This window comes from Crocodylus porosus, unplaced genomic scaffold, assembly GCF_001723895.1.
Source record: "Crocodylus porosus isolate Cpor-Errol unplaced genomic scaffold, CroPor_comp1, whole genome shotgun sequence".
NCBI lineage: Eukaryota > Metazoa > Chordata > Crocodylia > Crocodylidae > Crocodylus > Crocodylus porosus.
In genome coordinates, this window is record NW_017728886.1 from 38,377,650 (window position 1) to 38,401,725 (window position 24,076).

General features: G+C 42.0%; 1 protein-coding gene across 1 annotated transcript in view; it reads left to right on the forward strand.

Annotated features, from left to right (window-relative positions):
- ADAM22 (ADAM metallopeptidase domain 22) overlaps window positions 1-24,076 on the forward strand; it is a gene marked incomplete at its 5' end in the record, with an annotated part of 198,603 nt that overhangs the window by 83,341 nt on the left and 91,186 nt on the right. The window contains 2 exons of the mRNA XM_019532849.1: window positions 447-513; window positions 23,790-23,872. Of these exons, the coding sequence (XP_019388394.1) occupies window positions 447-513; window positions 23,790-23,872 (150 nt within the window). The remainder of the gene's footprint in view (window positions 1-446; window positions 514-23,789; window positions 23,873-24,076) is intronic.

The following is a 24,076-nucleotide window of genomic DNA, read 5'->3' on the forward strand; positions in this document are numbered from 1 at the left end:
TGTCTGCTATAGGCAGTTTCCATCTTTTCCAGTTTAGATACAGCCTGCTATAGCAGTGACTCATAGAAGGTTTACTTATATTCTTTTTATTGTTCTCTCTCAATGTAAAATAGAAAAGTCACTTAGATTGAAAGTGTATAATTGCCTTTTTTGTATGGAAAACTATAGCTGTCACAGCCTTTCTGGTCTTTCAGTAACAGTTATGTGAGGCATTGAATCTAAAAGACTCAGCCAATTTATCTCACCTTTTATTATGGAAAATTAATTTGGTCCATGAGGTGTGACTCTGCAGTAGCTGATTGTTTCAGTGATTTTGTGAACATTTTCAGACATGTATCCTGCAGTTTTTTGCCCTTTTCAAATGCAAATGTTTAATCAGTTCTCAGTGAGATATAGTTTCAAAATGCATGTACTATACACTCATGGTTTCTTTTCTATTCTTGCAGTGATCTGCTATCTTCTGGGTATCTTGAGAGACATATTGAGAATGGAGGAAAGACAGTTGAAATTAAAGTAAGAAAGTTTGCCTGTTTGTTTTTTTCCCCCTTTCCTCCCAGTTTTTAAATGCTTTCTTTTTGGCTTAATGGAAATTACCCCATTTTCTTATCACAATGGAATTCTCATTTTAAGGCAATATGAGGAATGAATTGCTCTTGTGATTCAGATAAATATTGTGTCATGTAATTGTTATATACATACATTCTTAGAACACATAAATATGATTAACAAATCAACATAGACTAATGAGTTATAGCTATTTGTACCAATAAATACAATTTTCTATATATTCTAATATGTGCACTCTGAAGAAAAATGCAACAATCTTATGGTCTACAGGTAAGGCTTGTAAAAGGTCAGATTTGCAGCTTTTAATGGATTTCCTTTTAAGGATAGTTGCTTTTGGCATAACATGTTTTTCATAGTCAAACCAAATATCTATCAATCTGTTGATACAGGAGGCTTATTTCTTGGAAAGTTTGTAGTAGCTGTCTCATAAGAAATCGCTGAGATTATGCTATCTGTGTTTCAAGGTATTTCCATATTTTAATGCTATATATGTTTCTGTTTAATCTGAGATATTTTTCAAAACCTAAGACTTTCACTAACAATAGAGCTAAATCCATTTTTGCCTGCAACTACAAAGTTGCTGGGAAAGAACCTTCTGTTTGTAAAGATAATATCTTGTGAAAAAGCAACAATAGAAGTAATGTAGAATGCATGATGCAATGATGCAGCATGTATAGCAGAAAGGGTGGGAAGCATAAATAGCTTCAAAAAATACTGTCAAGTGTAGCTAAACCCCAAAATTAAATTTTGTAAGAATAACCTTTTACTAAATTATTAAGGCCCCTGACAGATGTTAAGCATAGAAAATTAGGGTTGAAAGGGAGCTCAGAAGGTCATTTACTCCAAACCCCTGGACAAAGCAGGACTATCCCAGCCAAGTCTTTGTCTAACTGGGTATTAAAAACCTCCAAGGATGGAGAGTCCACAGCCTCTCTGGATAGCCTGTTCTGTACTTCACTACCCTCCTCGTAAGAGAGTTTTTCCTAATATTTAACCTAAAATGCCCTTGTTGCAACTTGAGACCATTGCTCTTTGCTCTGTCATCTGCCACCACTGAGAACAGTCTAACTCCATCCTCTTTGAACCACCCTTCAGGTAGCTGAAGGCTATTAAATCCCCCTCTGTCTTCTCTTCTCTGGATTAAATAAGCCCAGTTCCTTCAGCCTCTCCTCATAAGTTATGTTCCCCAGCCCCCTAACCATTTTGGTTACCCTCTACTGGACTCTCTCCAATTTGTCCACATCTTTTCTGTAGTGGGGGGCCCAAAACTGGTCATAGTACTCCAGATGTGGCTTCACCAGTGCTGAATAGAGGGAAAGAATCACTTCCCTCAGTTTGCTGGTAACACTCCTACTAATGCATCCCAGTATGCCATTAGCCTTCTTCTCAACAAGGGCTCACTTTTGGCTCATATTCATTTTATTGTCCACCCCACCTCGCCCCCCGCCCCCTGGTCCTTTTCTTCAGAGCTGCTGCCCAGCCAGGTGGTCTGCAACTGGTAGTGATGAATGGGATTGTTCCATCCTAAGTGCAGGACTTTGCACTTGTCTTTATTGAACCTCATGAGATTTTTTTATTTAGTCCATTCCTCCAATTTGTTGAGGTCTCTCTGAATCCTAACTCTACCCTCCAGTGTCTCTACTACTCCCCTCAGCTTGGTGTCATCTGCAAACTAGCTAAGGGTGCACTCCATCCCATATTCCAGATAGTTGTTGAAGATATTAAACAAAACCAGCTCCAGGACCAACCCCTGGGACACTCCACTTACTACCAGTGGCCAACAAGACATCAAGCCATTGATTACTACCTTATGGTCTGGTCAGTTTTCTATCTACTGTACAGTCCATTCATCCAGCCCATACTTCTGTAGTTTGCTTGTATGAATGTTATGGAAGACTGTATCAAAAGCCTTGCTAAAGTCAAGATGCATCACATCTACTGCGCTTCCTGCATCTATAAAGCTAGTCATCTCATCATAGAAGGCAATCACGTTGATCAGGCATGACTTCCCTTGATGAATTGATGCTGACTGTTCCTAATCACCTTTTTATCCTCTGAGTGCTTAGAGATAGATTCCTTGAGGACCTGCTCCATGATTTTTCCAGGGACTCAGGTGAGGCTGACTGGTGTGTAGTTCATTAATCCCCCTTCTTCCCCTTCTTAAAAATGGCACTAAATTTGCCCCTTTCCAATTGTCCAGGACCTCTCCTGATTGCTGTGAGTTTTCAAAGCTAATGGCCAGTGTCTCTGCAATCACCTCACTCAACTCCCTCAGCACCCTTGGGTGCATCGCATCTCACCCTATGGACTTGCACACATCCAGGTTTTCTAAACAGTCCTGAAGCTGTTCTTTTGCCGTTGTTGGCTGCTCACCTCTACCCCAAACTGTGCTGCCAGGTGGGACAGTTTGGCAGCTGACCTTGCCTGTGAAGACTGAGGTTAAAAAAGGTCATTAGGTTGCCTTCCCCATTTAGTAAGGGACCCAGACTTTTTGTGATCTTCCTTTTGTTGCTGACATATTTGTATAAACTCTTTTTGTTACCTTTCACATCCCAAGTCTATGTTAATATGAAGGAATGATGGGATCTGGTGCAGGATCCCAACAATTTTGCTTCCTGCCATGCTATACTTGATGCGCAGTTGTGGGATCCCACATGAGATCTGATGGCACCATGTTGTCATTGTAGGGGGATCCCGATACCAGGCTCCCCCTGCACTATCTAGTAGCCAGGTTGGCTCCCTGTGCTCCCCTGGCTGGGAGCCTTGATCAGCTGAGGAGTGCTCTGGAGCACACACGCGTCTTAGAGTCCTGTGTGCTCCTGTGCCCTTCAGAGGCTGGGCACTGGCTACATGCTCAATTAAAGACATAATAGGAACCGTGAGGGTCCCATGCCCCTGCAGTCCAGCAGTGCAGCCAGAAGCCAAGTGGTGCAGGAAGGCAGAGAAATGGCTGGGGGTGGGGTGGGCCTTGGCTCCTGTCATTTTTGACAGGCAGCCAGGAGCAGATAAATATTAATTTTCTAAATTTTTTTAGAGGCTTTGTGGGCCAGATAAAATGGCCTGGCAGGACAGATCTGGCCCATGGGCAGTATTTTGCCCACCCCTCTGTTAGGTCCTATTCCAACATGAATAAGCATAAAGCATCTTCAGTGAGTATGGATTTAGTGTAGCCTTTTTCATTCTAGAAGTCAGATGATCAGACTGGCCAACAACAGGGATACTGTAGGATTATATGCAAACCAAAGTTTACTTCTATTCTACTGTATTTATATATTAGAAGTGCTTATTACATCAAGTACACATCATTGCATGTTACAATTTGCTGATTAAAAAACTTTATAATTATAACATTCCTACGTCTGTTATATCAAGTTTTGGTTGTACCTTCCTCCATGCTTTTCTTTTCTACCATGGCAGTTCATATTGATTCTATTCGTCTTAGAACGTTATTGACCAGATTCCAAGAGTTCTGATGTACTCTATTGCCTCCCACAGAACGTCAGATCAGCAGGTTTTAACTCCTACTGCTCCTTGCCTGCCTTGGGCCTACAGCAAGTATCTTGTATGCTTTCAGTTCTGTATTTTATTCTGAACACATTACCAGATAAAACAGACAGACAGACATGTTCAGTTACACTCTAAAGAAAAATTTCACAGTGAGCCTGAATTACAAGTCAAGAAATCTGACTTGAATCCAAAATTTGACTGTAAACAGAAATAGAAGATGGAAGTTGAAGTTAATAAGAACAAAACCATTACTCAGTTTCTATCAGGAAATATATACAAAGTGGCAAAGTTAAATGTTCTTTGGCAGCTTTACCAAATGAGGGACAAATTCTTCATCCTTTTCCCGTGAGTAAGTCTTACTCGAGTAAGCAGTATCTTTTGACATCACTGGGATACTTTATAAATAATGACCAGCTGCAAGAGCAGGAAATGGTAGGACTGGGACATTAGGGTGCAGGTTCATAGAATCAATGGACCACGTCTCCCTGCAAGACCACTGCAGGTATCTCGGAACCACTTCCCTGACTGGTGATTGCATGGACTACTTCTCCTTTCATTTGCAGTATGATATTCCAGTGCAACTACAGCAATTGCTTCTTTGGAGTCGATGTGTACCTCAGTCTGCTCAGTGTAAGGTAGAGCACATTGTCACATTACCCCAGGTAAAGAGGATGGAACTGTAAACAGTCATCATTTTGCCTCTTCTTTCCCTATCCTCTGTGGGGAAAATAATGTGCACCAGCCTCTTTCCACATGTGGCTTGCTTCCTTGTCTATCACATACAGTCTTCTTCCCATGTACCTGCCTATAGAGTGGAAGTAATTACCTTTGGGGTATTGCTCTTCCCACTTCGATGTAACTGGTAGGCTGGCTCTCCATGCAGTGCACTGAAGTGTAGTATGAAATTTCTGTTATGTTTTAGGTTTTTAAGTACTGCTTAATACCTGGAATCAGTGTGATCTGGTGGCCCCATGGCCAGAATTTTCAGAAGAGATCATTAACTACAATTAGTGACAGATTTTCAAAAGAGCTAAGCTCCCTGTCAGGCAGCAAAATAAATAGCTAGATTTTCTAATGAATGCTGCCTATTGGGAGATTTCAGTGCTGAGCATTGAATGAGACTAATTTCACTGCCTCAACAGGAGCAAAACTCTCGAACAATCTGGTCCCACATGACCAGCTAGCTCTGCAGGCCTCCAGCAAGTGTTATTATTGGTCCCTTGAATGCAGTTTGAGAATCATTTCCTTTAGATACTGAAAGAGAAAGGAAAAGGCAAAAAGTGCAGCAAGGTTTAATTTCCATTTGAGAAGCCAAATTCTGTTTTTGCTTGAAATGCTTCTTAAAAACATATTTTCTGAGATAAGCTTTTTATATGATGGTAATAATTCAGTACCTTAAAATGGTGATGTTATTGTTTTACTTGTAAAAGCCTGTTGGTGCTTACCTTGTGTTAGTTCCAACAATTTCCATAAGGGAATGTTCAGATTACTTAAATATTAAAAAAAAAAAGGGTTAATGGAAGGGACCACACTTCCAAGTAAAACAGATTATGTAATAAGGACCACATTGTTGTGTACAACATCCTAAACCAGTGAGGGCCAACCTTTTGGGCAGGCATGCCACAAATTCGCCCCACATTGTCCCTGAGTGCCACTGCAGTCCCCTTCCTCTGCCCAATCTGCTGCTCTGCTTTCTGCCCTTGCCCCATGCTCCCTGCTTTCTGCTTGCTGCCCTTTCCTCTTTGCCAAGTCTCCTGTTCTGCTTTCTGCTCCTTGTCCTATCTGCTGCTGTGCTGCCCGTTCCCTCCCTGATCTGCTGCATGCCACATACAGAGACTGCCTGTACTAGTTGCGGCAGATTTGCCTCAGGTTGGCCACTCCCATCCTAAATGATTCAGTTCCATTTCTAAGTCTGTTATTTACACAGTTAGGAGACTATGTCTGGTGTTCATTAAAGGCCAAATCGTATTTCACTCCCTGTAGCTATGGAGGGGCCTAAGCAGCTGCCGTAGTCCAGCTGTGTGACAGGAGAAGAGACTGAAATTCCCACACATGCAGCCCTGTGCATCATAAGAGTTGTTCTCAGTGCAACTGTTACAGAATTATGGAGGAGTTAGTTTTTGGTGGAAGCAGAGATGGAGGGAGGCAGGTCAGGAGGGAGGCTTACCTCCATAAGCAGTTCTCTCTTCCTATTAGAGGAAGAGGCAATAGGACAGGGGTGGGCAAAATGTGGCCCGTGGGCCAGATGCAGCCTGCCAGCCCACATGACCCCTAAAAATACAGAAAATTAATATTTATCTGCCCCTGGCTGCCTGTCATGCATTCCTCGATGACTTGGAATGGGGAAACACAACCCTTGCTGGATGGCAAGGTCAACAAAATGGTCCTGTCAACTCCCTTTCCTTTCCTGTCATTCTGTACTGTGGGATAAACAGATTTTAAAATATTTTTCCCTGTTATTTCTTAACCTTGAAGTGTTTTTCCTGCTTTTAAGTAACGCAGGTATTTGGGCTGGTATCATCAGCCACATGACAAAGAGAAAACTATGGAAATGCAACTGTAGACACAGTCATCGTTTAACAATGGTGCAATCATGACCGTACCTGGGGAGTGGATACTTGTTCTGCCTTGTACTCAATGTAGAACCAATTTGAAGCACTCTGAACTGCAAATTCTTGATCTGAAGGAAATGTGCTGGTTTTCTGTATTCATTGATAATGTTTTGGAGATGGGATTAGAAAAAATAAGCAATATTTTATGCAGTTCAAGGAAGGGAAAAAAGTAACACTGATATAGTTCAATGTTCCAGCTTTCATGGAACAGCAGATCTCAACAATGACAGGTTCCTCAGTTAAATATCTCCTTTTATAGTAAGTTGATTCTAAATTGATTGTTGCATAATTAACAATCCAGTTAACAATGTGAAGCACTTTCAAAATGAAAAGGACTATTTATTATATATTATTTCTTCAGTACCATTAGGCAATAGTTGAATGAGGCAGACAATCTGGCTGCCACACACCCGCTTGAGAAGTACATCTGCTGCTTTGCAGAAGTTATGTAGGACTTCAGGGTGTCTATATATGGGGTCTGAGATGCAGGGGTGGGAGCTTTTATTAACATGGCTCTGAGAGCTACACTGATTAAAAGTGCCTGGAGCATCATGTGTATTAGTGCCCCATGCTAACAAATGGCAGTGGGGCACTTTGAAATAAAGCTCATCGAATGAGCTTTAGTTTAAAGTGCACCACCATTTTTCAATGCAAGGATGCTGATACATGTGATGCTGGAGCATGGTAACTACCATGCTCCAGCAGACTAGATTAATTGAGTCTGCTCCAACATGCTGTAATTATAGTGCATCAGTGCAGCATCCCTACACAAGTATAGGAGCCCTAAGATATTATTTTTACGCAGCAAACAGTGCACAATATATGTACACACACACACACACACACACACACACACACACACACACACACACACACACATGCAAGTAGAAGAGGTAAGAGTTTTTTTAAACCTACACTTTCAATCGGGTTTCTCTACTGGTTAGCAAAACTGCATCACTATCCTTAATGTCCAAAGATGCTCACAACCCCCCCCCGCCAACTATTAATAAAGAAGTAGAAAGACTCTTCATGTGTTACCTTTTCTTGATTGTGTCAGTTCAGATCCTACTCTGCTGTTGGCACATAAATACTCAAGTTGCATATGCTTTATATCACCACAGCCTGTCTTCATGTACTTTTATCTCTTTTTAGGTTATCATTCTACCACTAATGCTGTCACTGAGATGAAAGGCAAAGTACAGCTAGCAGTGCTGAGTAATCTACAGCACTGGATTTTTCTTCCTTAGACTGAACAACTTACATCTATTCAGTGACATTGTCTCCTATTAAATATTTTCCTTTTTCCTTTGCTTTGCTTTGCTTTCCTTACATTTGAACAATTTATACTCTGTTATCATTTGAATAAAGCTATCACATAGTCCTTGAGAACAGCATAGGTACCAGGATTGCCAACCGTCTATAAATGTATAGACAGTCAATTTAAAGAAAAGCTAAAAATGCTTGTCTGTGAAGTTCATTAAAAATGTGCTGTCCATAAAAAAACAAGAAACCAGGAACTTAATTGAACGTCCATCATCGGGTTAAGGCTGGATGCAAGTACTGATGGACAGATAGAGTAAAGCAGTACCATTTTGTCTGAGTGGGAGCACACTTTGGCACCTTGCAGGGAGCTCTCATTCAGGGCTCTGTAGTCCATGGGAGCCTGCATAGCCCCAGACCTTCCCCCAGCTAAATTCTTCTGCTACATCCTGTTGGCCATCACCTGCTTGTAACAGCTGCACTTGGAAGGCAGGCACACATGGCTCCAGGCAGTCTGAGGCACCAAGTATGTAAAAAATGTATGTCAGTAAAAAAGTTTGATTGGTCAATAAAAAGTTCACAGATGGTTAGTTAAAAAAAAAAATTCTTGTGTTGGCAGCCCTGACAGATACAGGTAGTAACTTAAAAAGAAACACTGTATCAAAAAGTTTATAAATATCTTTTTTGGTAGAAAGATTAAGTGTAACTGTAGGACACCTTTACTTTTAAGATAATATAGTAAGCCACAATATGTTTCATGCATGTACTTATATATAGCATATAATATGCTATAAATAGTATATGCAAAAAATTGTTGCTAAAATATTCAAACTTCTCTGCCTAAAGTTAGATATTTAGCTTCCTATTTTGATCCCTGAATAAAAGCTCAGACCTGCAAAACTGAAGTCAATGGGAGCTTTCCTATTTAATTATATGGCAGCAGATTCAAATAGCTTAATTTGTAGAAGAATCAACTACCTACATCTCTTATTGACTATGTGTGTGTTCAGTGTATCTGAAAGTTGGAGAAAATGAGTTCAATACCACCTGTGTATTCAGATAATTAACTTCAGACTCAAATGTTTTGTGCATGTTATTGCAATTAGAAGTTTGAGATTTCAATACAGAAAACTTCAATTCTCCCTTCTAATTCATATATGCATTCCAAAATAATCTTTCATGATAACATCAGACAACAGGTATGGAATAATAATAAATGTTACATAGAAATCTATATTAATTTGAACAAATTATCGTAGCTGTTTTTTATTATATTATTAGCTGAATCATATGCACAACCTCTTGTAACATTATACTGTTATTAACAGAATATCATGCTCAATCTCATTATAATTTTTAAATTATTTTAATGCATACAAGCAAGGGGAGAAAGTAAATTGCAGTGAGAGCTTGAATATGTGTCTCGACCTTTATGAGATTAAAATCTCAGTCTTAATGTGCTCATAAGGCATTTTGATTTTTTTATGCCGTATATATTTAAAGAATTGAACCCAAAATTCTAAAAGACCAGGAAAGGATGGGGAATACTAGATGGATTTAGGTACCGACAATGAGATACAGTATTTCTTCTCCCAAGATCACTAGTCCAAATCTGGACCACATTAGCCTGCCCATTACCATCCAATGACTGACATCAAGTTTAGTATCATTTGCATCATTACATTCATTTTTTATTAGGCTTCATGCTGAACCCCTGGTTAGTGTTTCAAAATGTCACAGTAGGATATTTTCATGAATGCTGGCTAATCAGTTTTATAATAATTTGTGAGGTAGCTGCAAAACTACCCTAGATTACTAACTTAGACTTAAATTTTAACATATGAAAGGCTCCCCAGTGGGTCCTCCATTTAATTTGTAACAAACCTGTCTACCTGAGTTACATCTGCTTGCTTGGAGGAATGCAGAGGAGCTGAATCCATCTACAGTAAAAGCTGCGTTAAACAGCATTTTACTAACTGGAATACTCTATTAACCAGAATTTCCAATATCCCCCAATACCAGGGGTGGGCCGGATGTGGCCCACCAGGCCATTCTATCCGGGCTGCAGGGCCCCTAAAAATTAAAAAAAATGAATATATATCTGCCCCCTGGCTGCCTGTCATGTGGCCCTCGATAGCTTGCCAAAACTCAGTAAGCGGTCCTCCGCCCATATAATTGCCCGCCCCTGCCCAATACAAATCCTCACTTTAGCAATCGGAATCTTTGCCGAGTCTGTCCAGCATGCGCATGGAGTATTTCTGTTGTTTACATTTGTTAGTGATGCTGCCAATAGAGAAGCTCCCGGGAGTCTGCTGGGGAAGGGGGAAGGGATCTGTGCAGGGCAGGGAGGGCTGGGGCCAGTATAACTCTCAGATAACTAATTTTTACATAACTGGCACCCTTCATACCCCACTCATGCTGGATAACAAAGCTTTTATTGTATTTCTCTTCCTCTTTCAGTAAAAATGCTTTCTCATAACAAAGGCACAAGGTAATACATCTTGGCAGGACAAATGTATATTAACTGTTCTTTACTGGAAGTGTTTAGACTTTGTTCCCAAAAATGCACTGATTGCTTTGACAGTACAGTCATGTAATATGAATGGTGGAGGGCAGGCGGAGAAGTAGAAATTGGAAGTTGGAGGGTCTGAAGGTATGTTCTCTCTGGATTCTGTCTTTCTGAAAATAATTGGCATATGGCCTAAGCTGCTCATACATTCCATGGGGAGTTGGCACTAGAGGGGAGGAGTGCTCTAGTAAGTCATTGGAGCCTGAGTGGTAATGTTCTTTTTGTAGGAACAATATTTGCACCAACCAAAGAGGAGGCTGTTTTATTAGAAAGTAGAAAACCACTCCAATGCTCACTTTAGTTTGGTAGAAGAATTTAAAAAAGGAATACCCATGAGTTATCTGAAGCATCCCTTTAATGCTGTCTGGAATTCAGCAAAACATTGATTTTTGGACCTTGTTGCAAATTATTAATTAAACTAAAAAAGCTAGGGATTAATAGAAGAATACAATGAAACTGGGTGAAAGGAAGATAACAATTGGGCTTTTCAAAAGGGGAGGTTAATAGTGGAGTTCCTCAAGAATTGGTGTTTGGACTGATCTTATTTAGTAGTTTCATTAGCTCCCTGGATACAATAGGTAGAAGTATGCTTACAACACAATGCTGGGAACATCACCAAAAGAGAGAAGGAAAGACTGTTATATAGGAAAATGGATGACCCTGAGGAATGGTAAATAGAAATGAAATGAAATTCAGTAGTACAATATGCCAGGACTAAAAGTTTCAGCTATAAGGTGGGTGCTTATCAGTTGGAAATGGCAGTTGAATGAAGAAATTTGTATTACTCTATCACAGAATGATTGTTAGGCACCAGTCTGATAAGGCCGTGAAAAAGGCCAATGCAGTTCTAGGTTATAACATGTAAGACACTTCTAGAGTGGCCAGGGAAAACCTAAACTGGAACACTGTGTGCAGTTCCTGGTCACCAATGTCCAACAAAGGTAAACCTGCCATTTTCATAGGTACTGATTACTTGCAGGTAGAACAGGTGCATATTAGGATGATCATTGGAATGAAGACTTTCATTATGAGAAAAGACTAAAAGGGTTTGAGTAATTTAGCCGACAAAAGAAAAGAACTAATAAGTATAAACTGACTATGAATAAATTTATTTCATAGGCTGGAAATTATAAAAAATTCACCAACAGAATAGGTTTTTGAACAGCTCTCTACTAGGAGTAGTGATGTCAAGAACTGAGCAAGATTGGAGCTTTGTAATGTTATGAAAGGCATAATTTGGCATGGTTACTTGTAACAGCAGGGAGTTGGACTTTATATGCCAGGAAGCCCTATTCATTCTTCTGTTTCTGTTTCTGTTTCCTACTTAGACTTTACAAGAGTCCCCACCTTTGCCCACGTATATGACACACACACAATTTTAAAAGAATTTTGCAGCATGCTTGATTTATCTGAAACTCACTACACTGAAGCAATCCATTTATTTTGCAGTTGCTGATGAAGCTTTAAAATTTCTGCACGTTTTCAGTTTCTCTGGACATTTTTTTGCTTTAGACGTGCTGTCATTTAGAATCAATATGGGTCAGAGAAAGTCTCAGTGGACACGTTTATACGAGATGCTTTATTGTGGAGTAGACTAATTAGCTATCTAGTAAAGCGTCACCATCTACACGTGCAGTGCTATTAGACTGGAGTAAACTAACTCACTCTACCATAGGCTAGTACTGACCAACAAAAGTACTGTCCTACAGCAGAGTTATTTAGTGTGCTGCAACGCATGTATAGACAGTGCCTGTGGCTGGCTGGGGCTCAAGGGTGCTACAGTGTGGGGGCTGCTTGCTGGCTAGCCCTGCACTGTAGCACCCTTGTGCCCTAGCTAGCCATTCTGCAGCACACTGAGCCAGGGTGGAGCAGCTCCAGGCTGGCAATTTTTGGGCCCCTTGCTAGCCAGGGCTGTGCCACCCTGGCTCAACATGCTGTAATTGGAGTTTGTCTCACACTAGTTTCACGTGTAGATGCACCCAGTATTTCCCATTTTATTTTGTTTGCAATAGGCACTTTCTTTTGGGTTTCAGTAAAATGTACTGCCCTCTGTGGGGTACCTGGGACTAATGCAAAACTCCTCTAGCTCAGCCCTCATGTATATTATATCTTTTCAACCTAATGGTCTTGTAGGATTACAAGTGGTATTAAAATAGGCTTGTAAAAATTAGCTGATGCATTATTACTAGTTTAGTTTCTATGTGAATCCTGCTACTGGGAATGTAAAAAAATAAAGGTGACATCCATTGTCAGCAGGAGTCTTTTCTGAGCAAGATTCTAAGTTCATGACTTACATAAGGATAATGCAGGTTTAATTACTTTGTCTTCCCTCTTCTAGTAATTGTTCTTCCAAAACCTAGCAACACCAGAACTGTTTCATTAAGAATTTTTTTTCATTGTTGTAAAGTTGGGCCTAAAAAAGAAAAAGGTAAAAAGTAATAATAATAATAAAAAAGAATGACATGGAAATAAAGGGCATGACAAGTTTAAAATATGCCCTGCCTTTAGAATCCTGGGCTTTCTGAAGTTGATGGGAATTTTGCCAGTGATTTCATAAGAGCAAGGATTTCACTCTTGAGTGTTAACCAATTAATATTTTTCTTTTTTCCTTTTTCTTCACTTCTGAGCATCTGAGGCAGCAGGAGCATTCCAGTGATATTTTAGTTTTTGGACTCTGTGGACAGCACAGGAGTTAGGATCTTTTTTCCCAAGATGAGCAATGTCTTTAGTAGTAGTTACATGGTTAAACAAACACCCTGTTTTGTTAACCTGGCATAGTGACTGCCCTTGCGATAGCTGAAGTGCAGAGACTCCATTGAGTTAACACTGATAGTGACACTAAAGGGTAGAAGGAGACTTTAAATTGCCCTGTTCTCCTCCATCCACCCTGATGCTTAAAACCATTCTTTCTCTGACACTGAAAGAAAGCAAATCAAAAGGCTATTTTCTTAGTAGATGCTAGTGCAGCTCCCTGGCCAGATGGCAGTGTGCTGACAAATGAAATAACCATCCACATCCTCCAGCTGAGTACAGAGCATCTTAGCTGTAGCTATTGACCAATAAACACAAAACCTCATTTGATCTCAGAATCTGAAATCTAGTCTAATAGCACACATCTGCTGCTGAAAGTGGTTATTGTAAGCCATGTATAGGACAGTATTTTCAATGATAGTGCATCTGTGTGCATCACACCTTTTTAGAAAGCAGGGTAGATTGCACTTTATAGACTAACCAAAGTAGATCTGTAATAACCCCTTTGTCATGCATGCACTTTTAAAAGCATGTACTTATTTTTTTCAAATAATTGTGCCCACTGCTTTGAAACACATTTTTTTATGCAGCGTTTCACAATGTTGGTGATGCTGTTTCATCCCTAATGTTAAAACTGTCTTTCTAAGATTGACCTAAGGTAACTCATTTTGATTTCAAATTTCATTAATTCTACAATAAAGATATTTATTCAAACCTTCACAATACCTGCCTTTCGGGAGCTTAGATTACAACATAGGCTAAGTCCAGAACCTGTTTTAAGGTGGAGGTAGTGAGGTAGTATCCCAGACATATTTTTCAATTTTACAAGGTTTTAATTTGAATCCTTGTTTGTAGTCATTCCCTTTCAAAAATAAACACTTAAATAATCAGAAAACATACAGATATCTGAATGTTTGTTTTCAGTTATCTCTGGGTTAAAACTTGGAGAGACTTCAAGAATTTCTAAATAGCACTGCTTACTGAGGGCAATAATTTAAATGCCAGTTACCCTGGGATGGCTAGCTCTTTAAAAAGCTAATCATTAGCTGGCTGTGGACAGATAATAGGCTGGTCATTAGCTGATCCCTAAGGAACTCTCTGCTGTAAAGAGAAGGGCAGTGTATTACTGCAAATGGAGGTAGGTTGACATTTTCTCTTCCATATCCTGCACATCCCCTACTTGGGTTGGGAGGAGATGCCGCCAAAGCCCCTTGCATGGGAGACCTCTGTGACATTTCAGTTGTCACCCATACCTTCCACCTCCTGAGCTGCCTGGACAACCTGGTGAGCACCGTTGCTGGTGGTGTCCTGAAAGAAACCACCAAGAGGAGGATCTCTAGGCCACTGTCCAAGAATGACCTACCTGGCCACATTCTTGAGTGGGTTGCTGGAGGGTGAATTTGGGTGAGATGGCAGGGACTTTGCCTTGATGCGGAGCGGAGCTGTGCCTCGACAAGCACATTGTCTGCTGTTGGACATTGTGAGAGGAGTGGCAGGAGCTGGGGGTTTAGCTGCTCCCAGCCCCATCTGCCAACTGAATCACCATTATCTCCTGAGTCAGGCCCTGCCTGGAGAGCTTCCTGAAAGACTGCCACGTGGGCTGAGTACATCAGTGACCTGAAGGCAAAACCTGGCCAGGGTGAGGTAACCACTTTGTGCTTCACAGAAACTTTATGCACTTTTCAGACTGGTGTTTAATCCATGGGGGCCTTCCATCTGCTTCTCACTCAATGGTACCATCTGCTATGACTACTGGGATAAGAGGTGCCAGAAGTGCAGCTAGGAGGGTGAGACCCTGCCCTACACACTGTATAACTTCAAGCCTCATGCAAGAGCATGGCAACTCCACCACAACACTGTATAGGACTATTTGATGAGGGCCATCTCAGCATCTGTCTTGACAGCTGCTGTGAGCCATGTTGTCCCAGGCTGTAACAGCCAGCAGCATGTGGACATTGTTGTAACAGAGGAGGACAACAAAAGGATCCTGATCATTGACATGACCATTCTGTTTGAAAACCACCAGCAGACTTTCTCTGAAGCTTGAGAGTGACAGGTGTTCAAGTACAGGCTACTGGCTGTTACCCTGAGGAAAAAGGGGTGCGTTGTGATGGTGCAGGCACTGATCTTTGGGGCACTTAGAGCATGGGACTCAGGTAATAAAAGCATCCTGTGACCCTGCAGAGTACCTTCCTGCTACTCAGAACTGATGAAGTGCCTTATGGTATCTGATACCTTCCTGGTTAAATGATAGCTTTGTAGAGCATATTATAGGCCATCGCTGGTATAAAGACCACCTGGCAGAAGCAAGAGTGAGGACTGTGCCGGCTAAAACCATTGTCTTAAAAATGGTTTACAACCTTTCCGCTCTGTACTGATGCAGTTACTGTGTATGGAGTCCTATCTCTCTTCTCTCCATAGTGTTGCATTGAAACTTTTTAACCACTCTACTCTGGGCTAACATAGGCTGAATGGCTAACTGCATATCTTACTTTGTGTTACCATATACCAACTATGTACCCATGTAGATACCATGCAAGATGCCCTTTCAACTCTAAAAAGCCATGCTGTAATGTTATTTTAAAATATTCTTTAGTACTATAACCTAGGCAGTTCAGGATTTTGTAAGTAGTATCAAACTGATGGTAATATGTATAAGCACAGATGTTAGGGCATAACCTCACTCCTGTCAAAATGGTTAATTGTGTTACTTGATCCTGCTTTTGAGTCTTCCTGAGATTTCTTACAGAATATTATACTAATTTTTAATTACCAGAATCAATACATCGTCACCTCCTCCTTGTCCATGTTATCTTTCCAGGTCACAGTGGTGGGTCAACTGCAGGGAACTGCAAGAAGCAGCAGAGGATGGGGACACAGTGCCCGTGGTAGAAAACTTGCTCTGTACTACATTGGCAATAGCATGGAGAATGGTTACAGTCATACTGGGAAGGCAAAGAAGTTGTTTTTATTTTCCACAATAGTATTAGTCAAAACTCTTGAAGCATAACTGGTCAGGGTGTCTGTGGCACTGGTTGGGAAAGGGCAGGATGTAAAAATCACGAAACCAGAATTGTCGGTCATTGTCTTGCTATAGAGAATTTTCTAGTAAGAGCCCTAGAAGTCAGACTGATCTGACTGACTAGTTTTAGTATTAGAGCAGGGGAAGACAAACATGGTGCAAATTTTCACTCTTCTTTACTAGATAATAGCATAACTACATTAAGGGAACTGAATCACTTCATCATCACCAGTGAGCTAGATCCTTGTCCAGTGTGGTTGATGAAGACCAAGAAAAAAGTTTGGATTGTTGAGGTATATTAATATTTGTTTGGGAAAGCAGGATGATACTGTGGTTGTCTTTAAAAAGGAGGTAATTAGGCTTCCCCTTAAAAATAAAACAAAGCAAGCAAAACAAGCAAAACAATAAACCTCTTCCCACTGTTTACTGAAATGTAATGTTACCTTTATGAAAAATATTAATAATCAAATGCCACCAAAAGATTTTCAAGAATGTCTGAATTTCAGGATTTTCCTCAGTTTCTCTCAGTTTACAGATCTGGGTGGGACAGAGAGTGAGGGACAGAGCACTGATCTTTCTGAGTGTCTCTGTTAAGGGATGAATGCAGATATTCATGCTCATTTATAGGAGTGTTGCCAGCAGATTGAGGGAAGTGCTTCTTCCTCATGCCTGTCCTAGAAATACCTTCAACAAAAAGTGTATTGGAAAGATATTTATGATAAGGTGTTTCAAAAATTCATTTAGCTCAGTGGTGCACAACCTTTCAGTCCCGTAGGTGAATGAGTGGTGTGGGGTCAGTCCACAGGCAAGGTACGGTTTGTAGACCTGATCCAGCACACAGAGCCAGTCCAGCATGTGGCCCCAACTCTGTGTGCTGCATCAGGCTCTGGTCCTGGACCCACATGCTGGAATGGCCCTTGCCTTGCATCAGTTTTGGCCCAAACACCGGATTGAACCCCAACCTCATACATTGGTCAGGCCCTGGCCCTGGTCCTATGCACAAGATAGCTCCTGGCTGAGACCCCGGCCCTATTCCCAGCCCTATACTGATGAGGTCACATCTGGAGTCCTGCATCCAGTTTTGGGCCCTGCACTTCAGAAATGATGTAGACAAATTTAAGAGAGTCCAGTGGACGGCTCTGAAAATGGTTAGGGGGCTGGGGCAAATGATTTATGAGATGAGGCTGAGGGAACTGAGTTTATTTAGCCTGGAGAAGAGAAGACTGAAGGGGGATTTAAAAGTAGCCTTCACCTACCTGAAGGGTGGTACAAAGAGGATGTAGCTAAACTGCTCTAAGTGGTTCCAAATGACAGAACAACGATCAATGGTCTCAAGTTGCAGAAAGAGTGGTTTAGGTTAGATATTAGGAAAAAGTATCCCACGAGGAGGGTAGTAAAGTACTGGAACAGGTTACCGAGAGAGGCTGTGGACTTTCTGTCCTTGGAGGTTTTTAAGACCTGGCTAGACAGAGTCTTGGCTGGGATGATCTGGTTGGGGATGGTGCTGCTTTGAGCAGGGACATGGACAAGTTGATCTCCTGCAGTCCCTTCCAGTTCTAATTTCTATGATTCTATGATTATGTTAGCTCTTTCAATAGTCTCTGATGCTATACTATGTATTCTGTTACATTAGTTCTTACATTATTATAACATTTTCCATCAAAGCACTTTAGTATTCCTTGCAAGCTGTGATGGTTTGAGACTCAACACTTTTGTAGGGCAAAGGAAGAAAACATTTCTAGTGAAGGAAGAGAAAATTTCTAGCCCAAGGTCACATGCTATCTATCCTTACTGAGTCTAGCCCAACTGTCCTGATTTATACCATTTATTTTTTAAGCAATATACCAGGGATACCAAGGTTTACTGGTTCATGTACCACCACCATAAAAACATTTTTGAAGTGTATTGATAGAATTGAAACTCAAATTACTACCAGAGGTAGCACCGTAGTTTGGAAATTCCTGCACAGACTTTTCTTCCATTTGTACCATGTGTGGTGGCAGCCTTGCTGGAGGTCCTCTTTATCTTGTGAGACAGTCCAACAGACAGCACTGAATAATTACTTTTCCTCCCTGGCCTTTCAAATGCTGAGTGCATACAGTTTCACTTTGACACATCCTCCTCCATTCTGTCTGTCTCTGTGATCATTATGTGTGATTGTGGCAAGCCCTTGGTTCCTGATTTAAGAGAGTCTTGAAGGCAAGATCTGTCATTTCCACGGATCATTATAACTAAGGACACATGGGTAACAGATATTTCCAGGTACACCTATACATTTACCCAGTCTTCTTTTGGCTTTCTGCATTGTCTCCAAGAATAAGAAGGGAGCCCATCATAAAATTGTCCCTTATATGTTGACATCTGAGGAAGAACATTCTACAGTGGTAAAAAATATTGTTGGAGTCAGGTTATCTCAGTCCTGTTTATGTTTCTAATGGAATTTATGTGACCTTTGGCAAATAAGCAAATTGAATTGAGTGAATTAATAAAATAGAACCTTTTCATCCAAGATATGCTCTTTCTAGAAAACATTTGTAAGATTGTTTTCAGCTATTTCTGTTTTTATTCTAGATTTGTAGATGGAAAGCATATTTCTGTCCACAGATTTGTTATGGTATAATTTTACTGAAGAATTATGAAAACGCTTGGAGTACAATCATGGAACATTTTATTTGATTCTCATTAAGGAGATCAAAACACTCTTTCGAGCCATATAATTTATGCAGCTCAGATATTTTGAATGAAAAATGTCTTTCCTGGTTACATAGATTTCATTTTGTGGAATAAGTAAGCCTCAGGCACCATTGCGGATATATATTCCACTACTTTTTATGAGGCTAAAGCAGTCTTGACTAATTACCAAAATTCCTTCCAGAACTAATCAAAATTCCATTTGGCTCCATCCATCTCTTCTAGTATTATTTGCATACCCACATGCCTGTCCTAGAAATACCTTCAACAAAAAGTATATTGGAAAGATATTTATGATAAGGTGTTTCAAAAATTCATTTAGCTCAGTGGTGCACAACCTTTCAGTCCCGTAGGTGAATGAGTGGTGTGGGGTCAGTCCACAGGCAAGGTACGGTTTGTAGGCCTGATCCAGCACACAGAGCCAGTCCAGCATGTGGCCCCAACTCTGTGTGCTGCATCAGGCTCTGGTCCTGGACCCACATGCTGGAATGGCCCTTGCCTTGCATCAGTTTTGGCCCAAACACCGGATTGAACCCCAGCCTCATACATTGGTCAGGCCCTGGCCCTGGTCCTATGCACAAGATAGCTCCTGGCTGAGACCCCGGCCCTATTCCCAGCCCTATACTGATGAGGTCACATCTGGAGTCCTGCATCCCAGCCCTGTACCAGTGATGGATTGGGCCCTGTACCAGATTACATGCATCGCCCTAGCCGCATGAGCAGGGCCATGCTGTCTGGCTGGCAGAGCTTGGACATTTGGTGGTTGGGGAGCAGTGACAGTGTTAATTGACACTGCTTTCCTGCTGCCACATTTCTGGCTGTGTGGTCAGCTCTGTGGGTCAGACAACATGTCTTTGCAGACTGCATTTGGCCCATGGGCCAGAGGTCAAGCACCAGTGATTTAGCTGATTATTTGTTTGGGTGTTAACTCCTCACTGTTTTTTTTCTTTTTTACTATTTATTGCGTGAAGGCTCTGAAGCCCTACACACAACTGAGCCCTGTATTATGCCAAGTAATGTACAAATGAAAAAAAAGATGATTCCTGTCCATAGTATCTTAGCTAATTAAAAAAAGATGCCACTAGTGGGTATAATAAAAAAACTGGAAAGAATAGAACAGTGGGAGTGAGACAAACAGTAACAAGAGCATGCCCTTATATTGGGTAGACATGCACACAGCTAGTTTTAATCTATTCCATTTTATTCTTTTCATAAACTGCAAGATTATAAATAACATTAATAGCAGTAGTTTCTACTGAATGTGTATCTACCTTGTGTAATGTGACCATTTCCTGTAAACATCCAATGGAGAACTTGTTGTGGATAGGGTAGCTTTACACAGTATTTTGGTGAGCGTGCTTGATGCATACAGGGCATCACAATGGAAAACAGAGGTTCTCATGACTGAAACTGGTAGGCAGTGGGGGCTGCCATTGTCAGAGGAATAGAGGAAATAAGAGATGGTGTAAAATACAAGAACAAACAGGCATAAAAATGAAGTATAGATTCAAACTTTTTCATAAGGGTACTCTGCATGAAAAGAAGCAAGTCTTCAATCTATCTAATTACATATTAAGTAGTTCTACAGCAGTAACCATCCTAGAAACTGAGGCCTGTGCAGGGCACGAGCCAGGCTGTGGCTATAGCCCCGGTGGGTTCTATCCCCTGATGTTAAGTAGTGAGAGGGAGAGGCGGACTTGCAGCAGTTCCAAGATATTTTCTTTTATTTAGTCCCTTTCTTACACGCGCTCCACTGATGCAGATGTGGCTGTGCAGGCAGTTACACTTAGTTTAGTCCCAGTCCTAATAAGGGATGGATATAACGAAAACAAAAAGAATCGGGGATCCGCTTATTTACACACCACCCGGTGTTGAATGTGGCTGCCTGTCCCATCCCGGCTCGGGAGAGGGACGAACAAACGACAGACAATCGAGGGATCCAAAATGATTAAAGCAAATCGATCCATCCCGGTTCGGGTGAGGGACGAAAAATCGAATCTCGGGTTGGGTAAGGGCGAAAACAATAAATCGGTGGATCATCTGAGATTAAATCGAACTGGCCTGCAAACCTGTTACTTCGGAAATCAGAGATGCTGTGGGAAGCTGGCCAGGGCTACCCACTGAGCGGTGGAAGCTCCAGCTTCTGGTCTAGCTAGTTGAGCGAGCGATGGATGCTCTGGTGTCTGCACGCTGCTCTGCTCTCCCTGCTCTGCTGGGTGGAAAATTCCGCCCCAGTCTTTATAGGCCAGATGACAAGCCCCATTTTTAAGCCCCCCATTGGTCACAGGGGATGGGGCTTCCCCAGCACATGGCCAGGGGCCATGCAGACGGGGTTTCCCAACACATGGCCAGGGGCCATGCAGGGCTTTCCCAGATCGCGAGGAGAGTGCTTGGTGGCACCTGTTGCTGGGCAAAGCTGGCAGAACCCAGCCGGAGCGTGACAAGGCCTACCTTCAAATATATGGTACAGACTGTTTTAAGGTCTATACTGGGGTAGGCAAAATACAGTCCGCAGGCCAGATCCAGCCCGCAAGGCCATTCTATCCGGACCACAGGCCCTTAAAAAATTGAGAAAATTAGTATGTCTCTGGCCTTGGTTCAGAATGACAGAAACCAAGGGCAGCAGGACCCATAGATTTCATAGACATTAGGGCTGGAAGGGACCTCGGGAGATCATCGAGTCCAGGAGAAGCCTGGTGGGCTCCCACAACAGCAGGGCCCGCCCGGCCCCACCCCCCCAGCCAGAAGCCCCAGGAGGGTCTTCTGGCCTGGGGCCACATGGCTGTCCCGTGCCAGAACCTCAGGTAAGTGGGAAGGTTGGGGGGAAGGGCAGGGGAGAACCCCGGCAGGGAAGGAGCCCAGGGAAAAGCTAAGCATGGTGCGGGGAAAGTGGCCCCTTGCCCACCCCATGTCTGGTGCCCTGTGCTGCAGCCGCTCGCAACCTGCGTGGCTTGCCCATCAGGGCTGCGTGTGGCAATAGCAGCTGCGGCCCCCCTGCTTGCAGTGCTGGGCCGTATTTGCCACTGCCATCTGTGGGCTGCCCAGTGCGCACTCTGGGCAGGGAGTAGCAGCCAAGACTGCCTGGCGCAGAACATGGGGGGGCTGCAGCTGCTGCTGCTGTTCACAGCCGTGACAGCCGAGGCCAGAGCCGGGTTACAAGCTGGTGCCAAGCGTGGGGAAAAGTGGCCCTTCACTTTGCTCAGCACCAGCTTCTTCCCTGCTGGAGAGCAGGGGGTCAGGGCTGTGCACTGCCCCCTATCTGTACTGTGGGGCTGGGGAGCACTGGGAGTGAGCAGGTGCTGGAGCCAGTGAGAGCACAGGGCCTGCACCTGTGTCCCGGGGCCAGTGCCGGCAGGGCCCAGAGCAGCGTGGCAGGAGCGCAGGGTCCTGGCTGCCAGGGGCTTTATGGAGCCGGGCCAGCTCTCGCCTCTCCCTGCTGGTGCAGCCCAGCCCAGCTCCACAGACCCGTGCCAGCCTGTGCCCTGCTTTGGCCCCACTGGTGCAGGCCCTGGACATGGGACCAATGTCTTGGGACCAAAGACATTGGGACATTGGTCCCAAGATGGTGACCAGGGGGCGGGGCACCTGTCAAGGGGTGTGGCTACCCACGTGGCCCTCGACAGCCTGCCAAAACTGGGTAAGTGGCCCTCCACCTGAAATAATTGCCCACCCCGGTCTATATCATGATATCAGGTCTTTGAGTAAGGCGATAAAATATTAAGGAGAAGATTTCTGCAGTGGACTAACGACTTTATATGCCCAGCCTGAGATTGGCTTTATTTCTAAAAAGTGCTCCAGTGTTCTCGAAAACAGGTTCCTGTAAGGCATCTTAAGTCAGCTCCCCAGAAAACTCAGCCATCTCAGATCATTAGTCTTTTAAAAAAATAATTTCAATTTGGATGATCCCATAAAAAAAAAGAAAACCAAACCAAGGGAGAGTTCCTTTCCAAGATATATAAAAGCTACTAATGTTTTCTATCTTCACTGAGTTTATTGTTTATGGAACAATGTTTTGCAGGGTAGAATCTGAGTGCATTTAATTTGACATGTTAATGACTTTCAGCTTTTCCTCAAACTTTCACTCAAGTCATTGCCTGGTTGTGAAAATGAAAAGTTATTATGCATTCCCCTGTGATAAATGCTCATAAATATTCCCATGTATAGTTGTATAGGGGTGGGAGCCCCTTATTGTCACCAAAAATGAGTATGTCCATATGTAGTTAAGTATTATAGTTTTAAGAGCCATGGCAAGACCCCTCTGCTGAAGCAGGAGGATTTAGCTGACATAGAACAGAGCTGGGTAAGTTAATTAGTTAACTTTTAAGTTAATAATTAATAGTTACTAAGTTAATAATTAATAAATTAATAATTAATATGAATTAATAATAATGATTAATTCTAGTGGGGGTAGAGTTTTAGCTTGGTTTAGGGACCCAGTTCTGATTTTCACTGACTTCAGTGGGTATTTTGTTGAGTAACAGCTGTAGGATTCAGCTCCTATTTGTTCATCTGTGTTCATTATTTACGAGAAGGAAAGGGCAAGTATTATGTTTCATTGCTCTCCTTTCTCATTTGATTGTACACTTAGTTTCCTTTCAGTTCAGCACACTAGATATGTTTATGACTCATTCTTTTTTAATTGTTTTCTGTTTTTCTTTTTCTGCAGCAGTTTTCCTTTCTCTTGATGCTCAGTGACAATGAACTTTAGGCACCAAGATGACAGGCTTGGCAACATAATCACTGCAATACCATGACATGCATGTGATGTTCTAGGACACAGTAGTTTCATATTCTCTGTTTTCAATTGCAGGGAGGAGAGCATTGCTATTACCAGGGCCAAATTCGAGGAAATCCTGAATCGTTTGTTGCATTGTCAACATGCCATGGACTTCAGTAAGTTTTCCCAAGTTATTCTTTTAATGAGATGTGCATATATGTATATGCATAATATACATATATTACACATGCACACACACACGTGTTGCTTGAATACCATTGTTGTGTTTAACCACTTAAAAAGATATTTTGTTCTTTTCTATTTACTGTGGTAAGTAGCGTGATATGTCTGCTTTATCATGACTTGTTTTATAAAAGAAA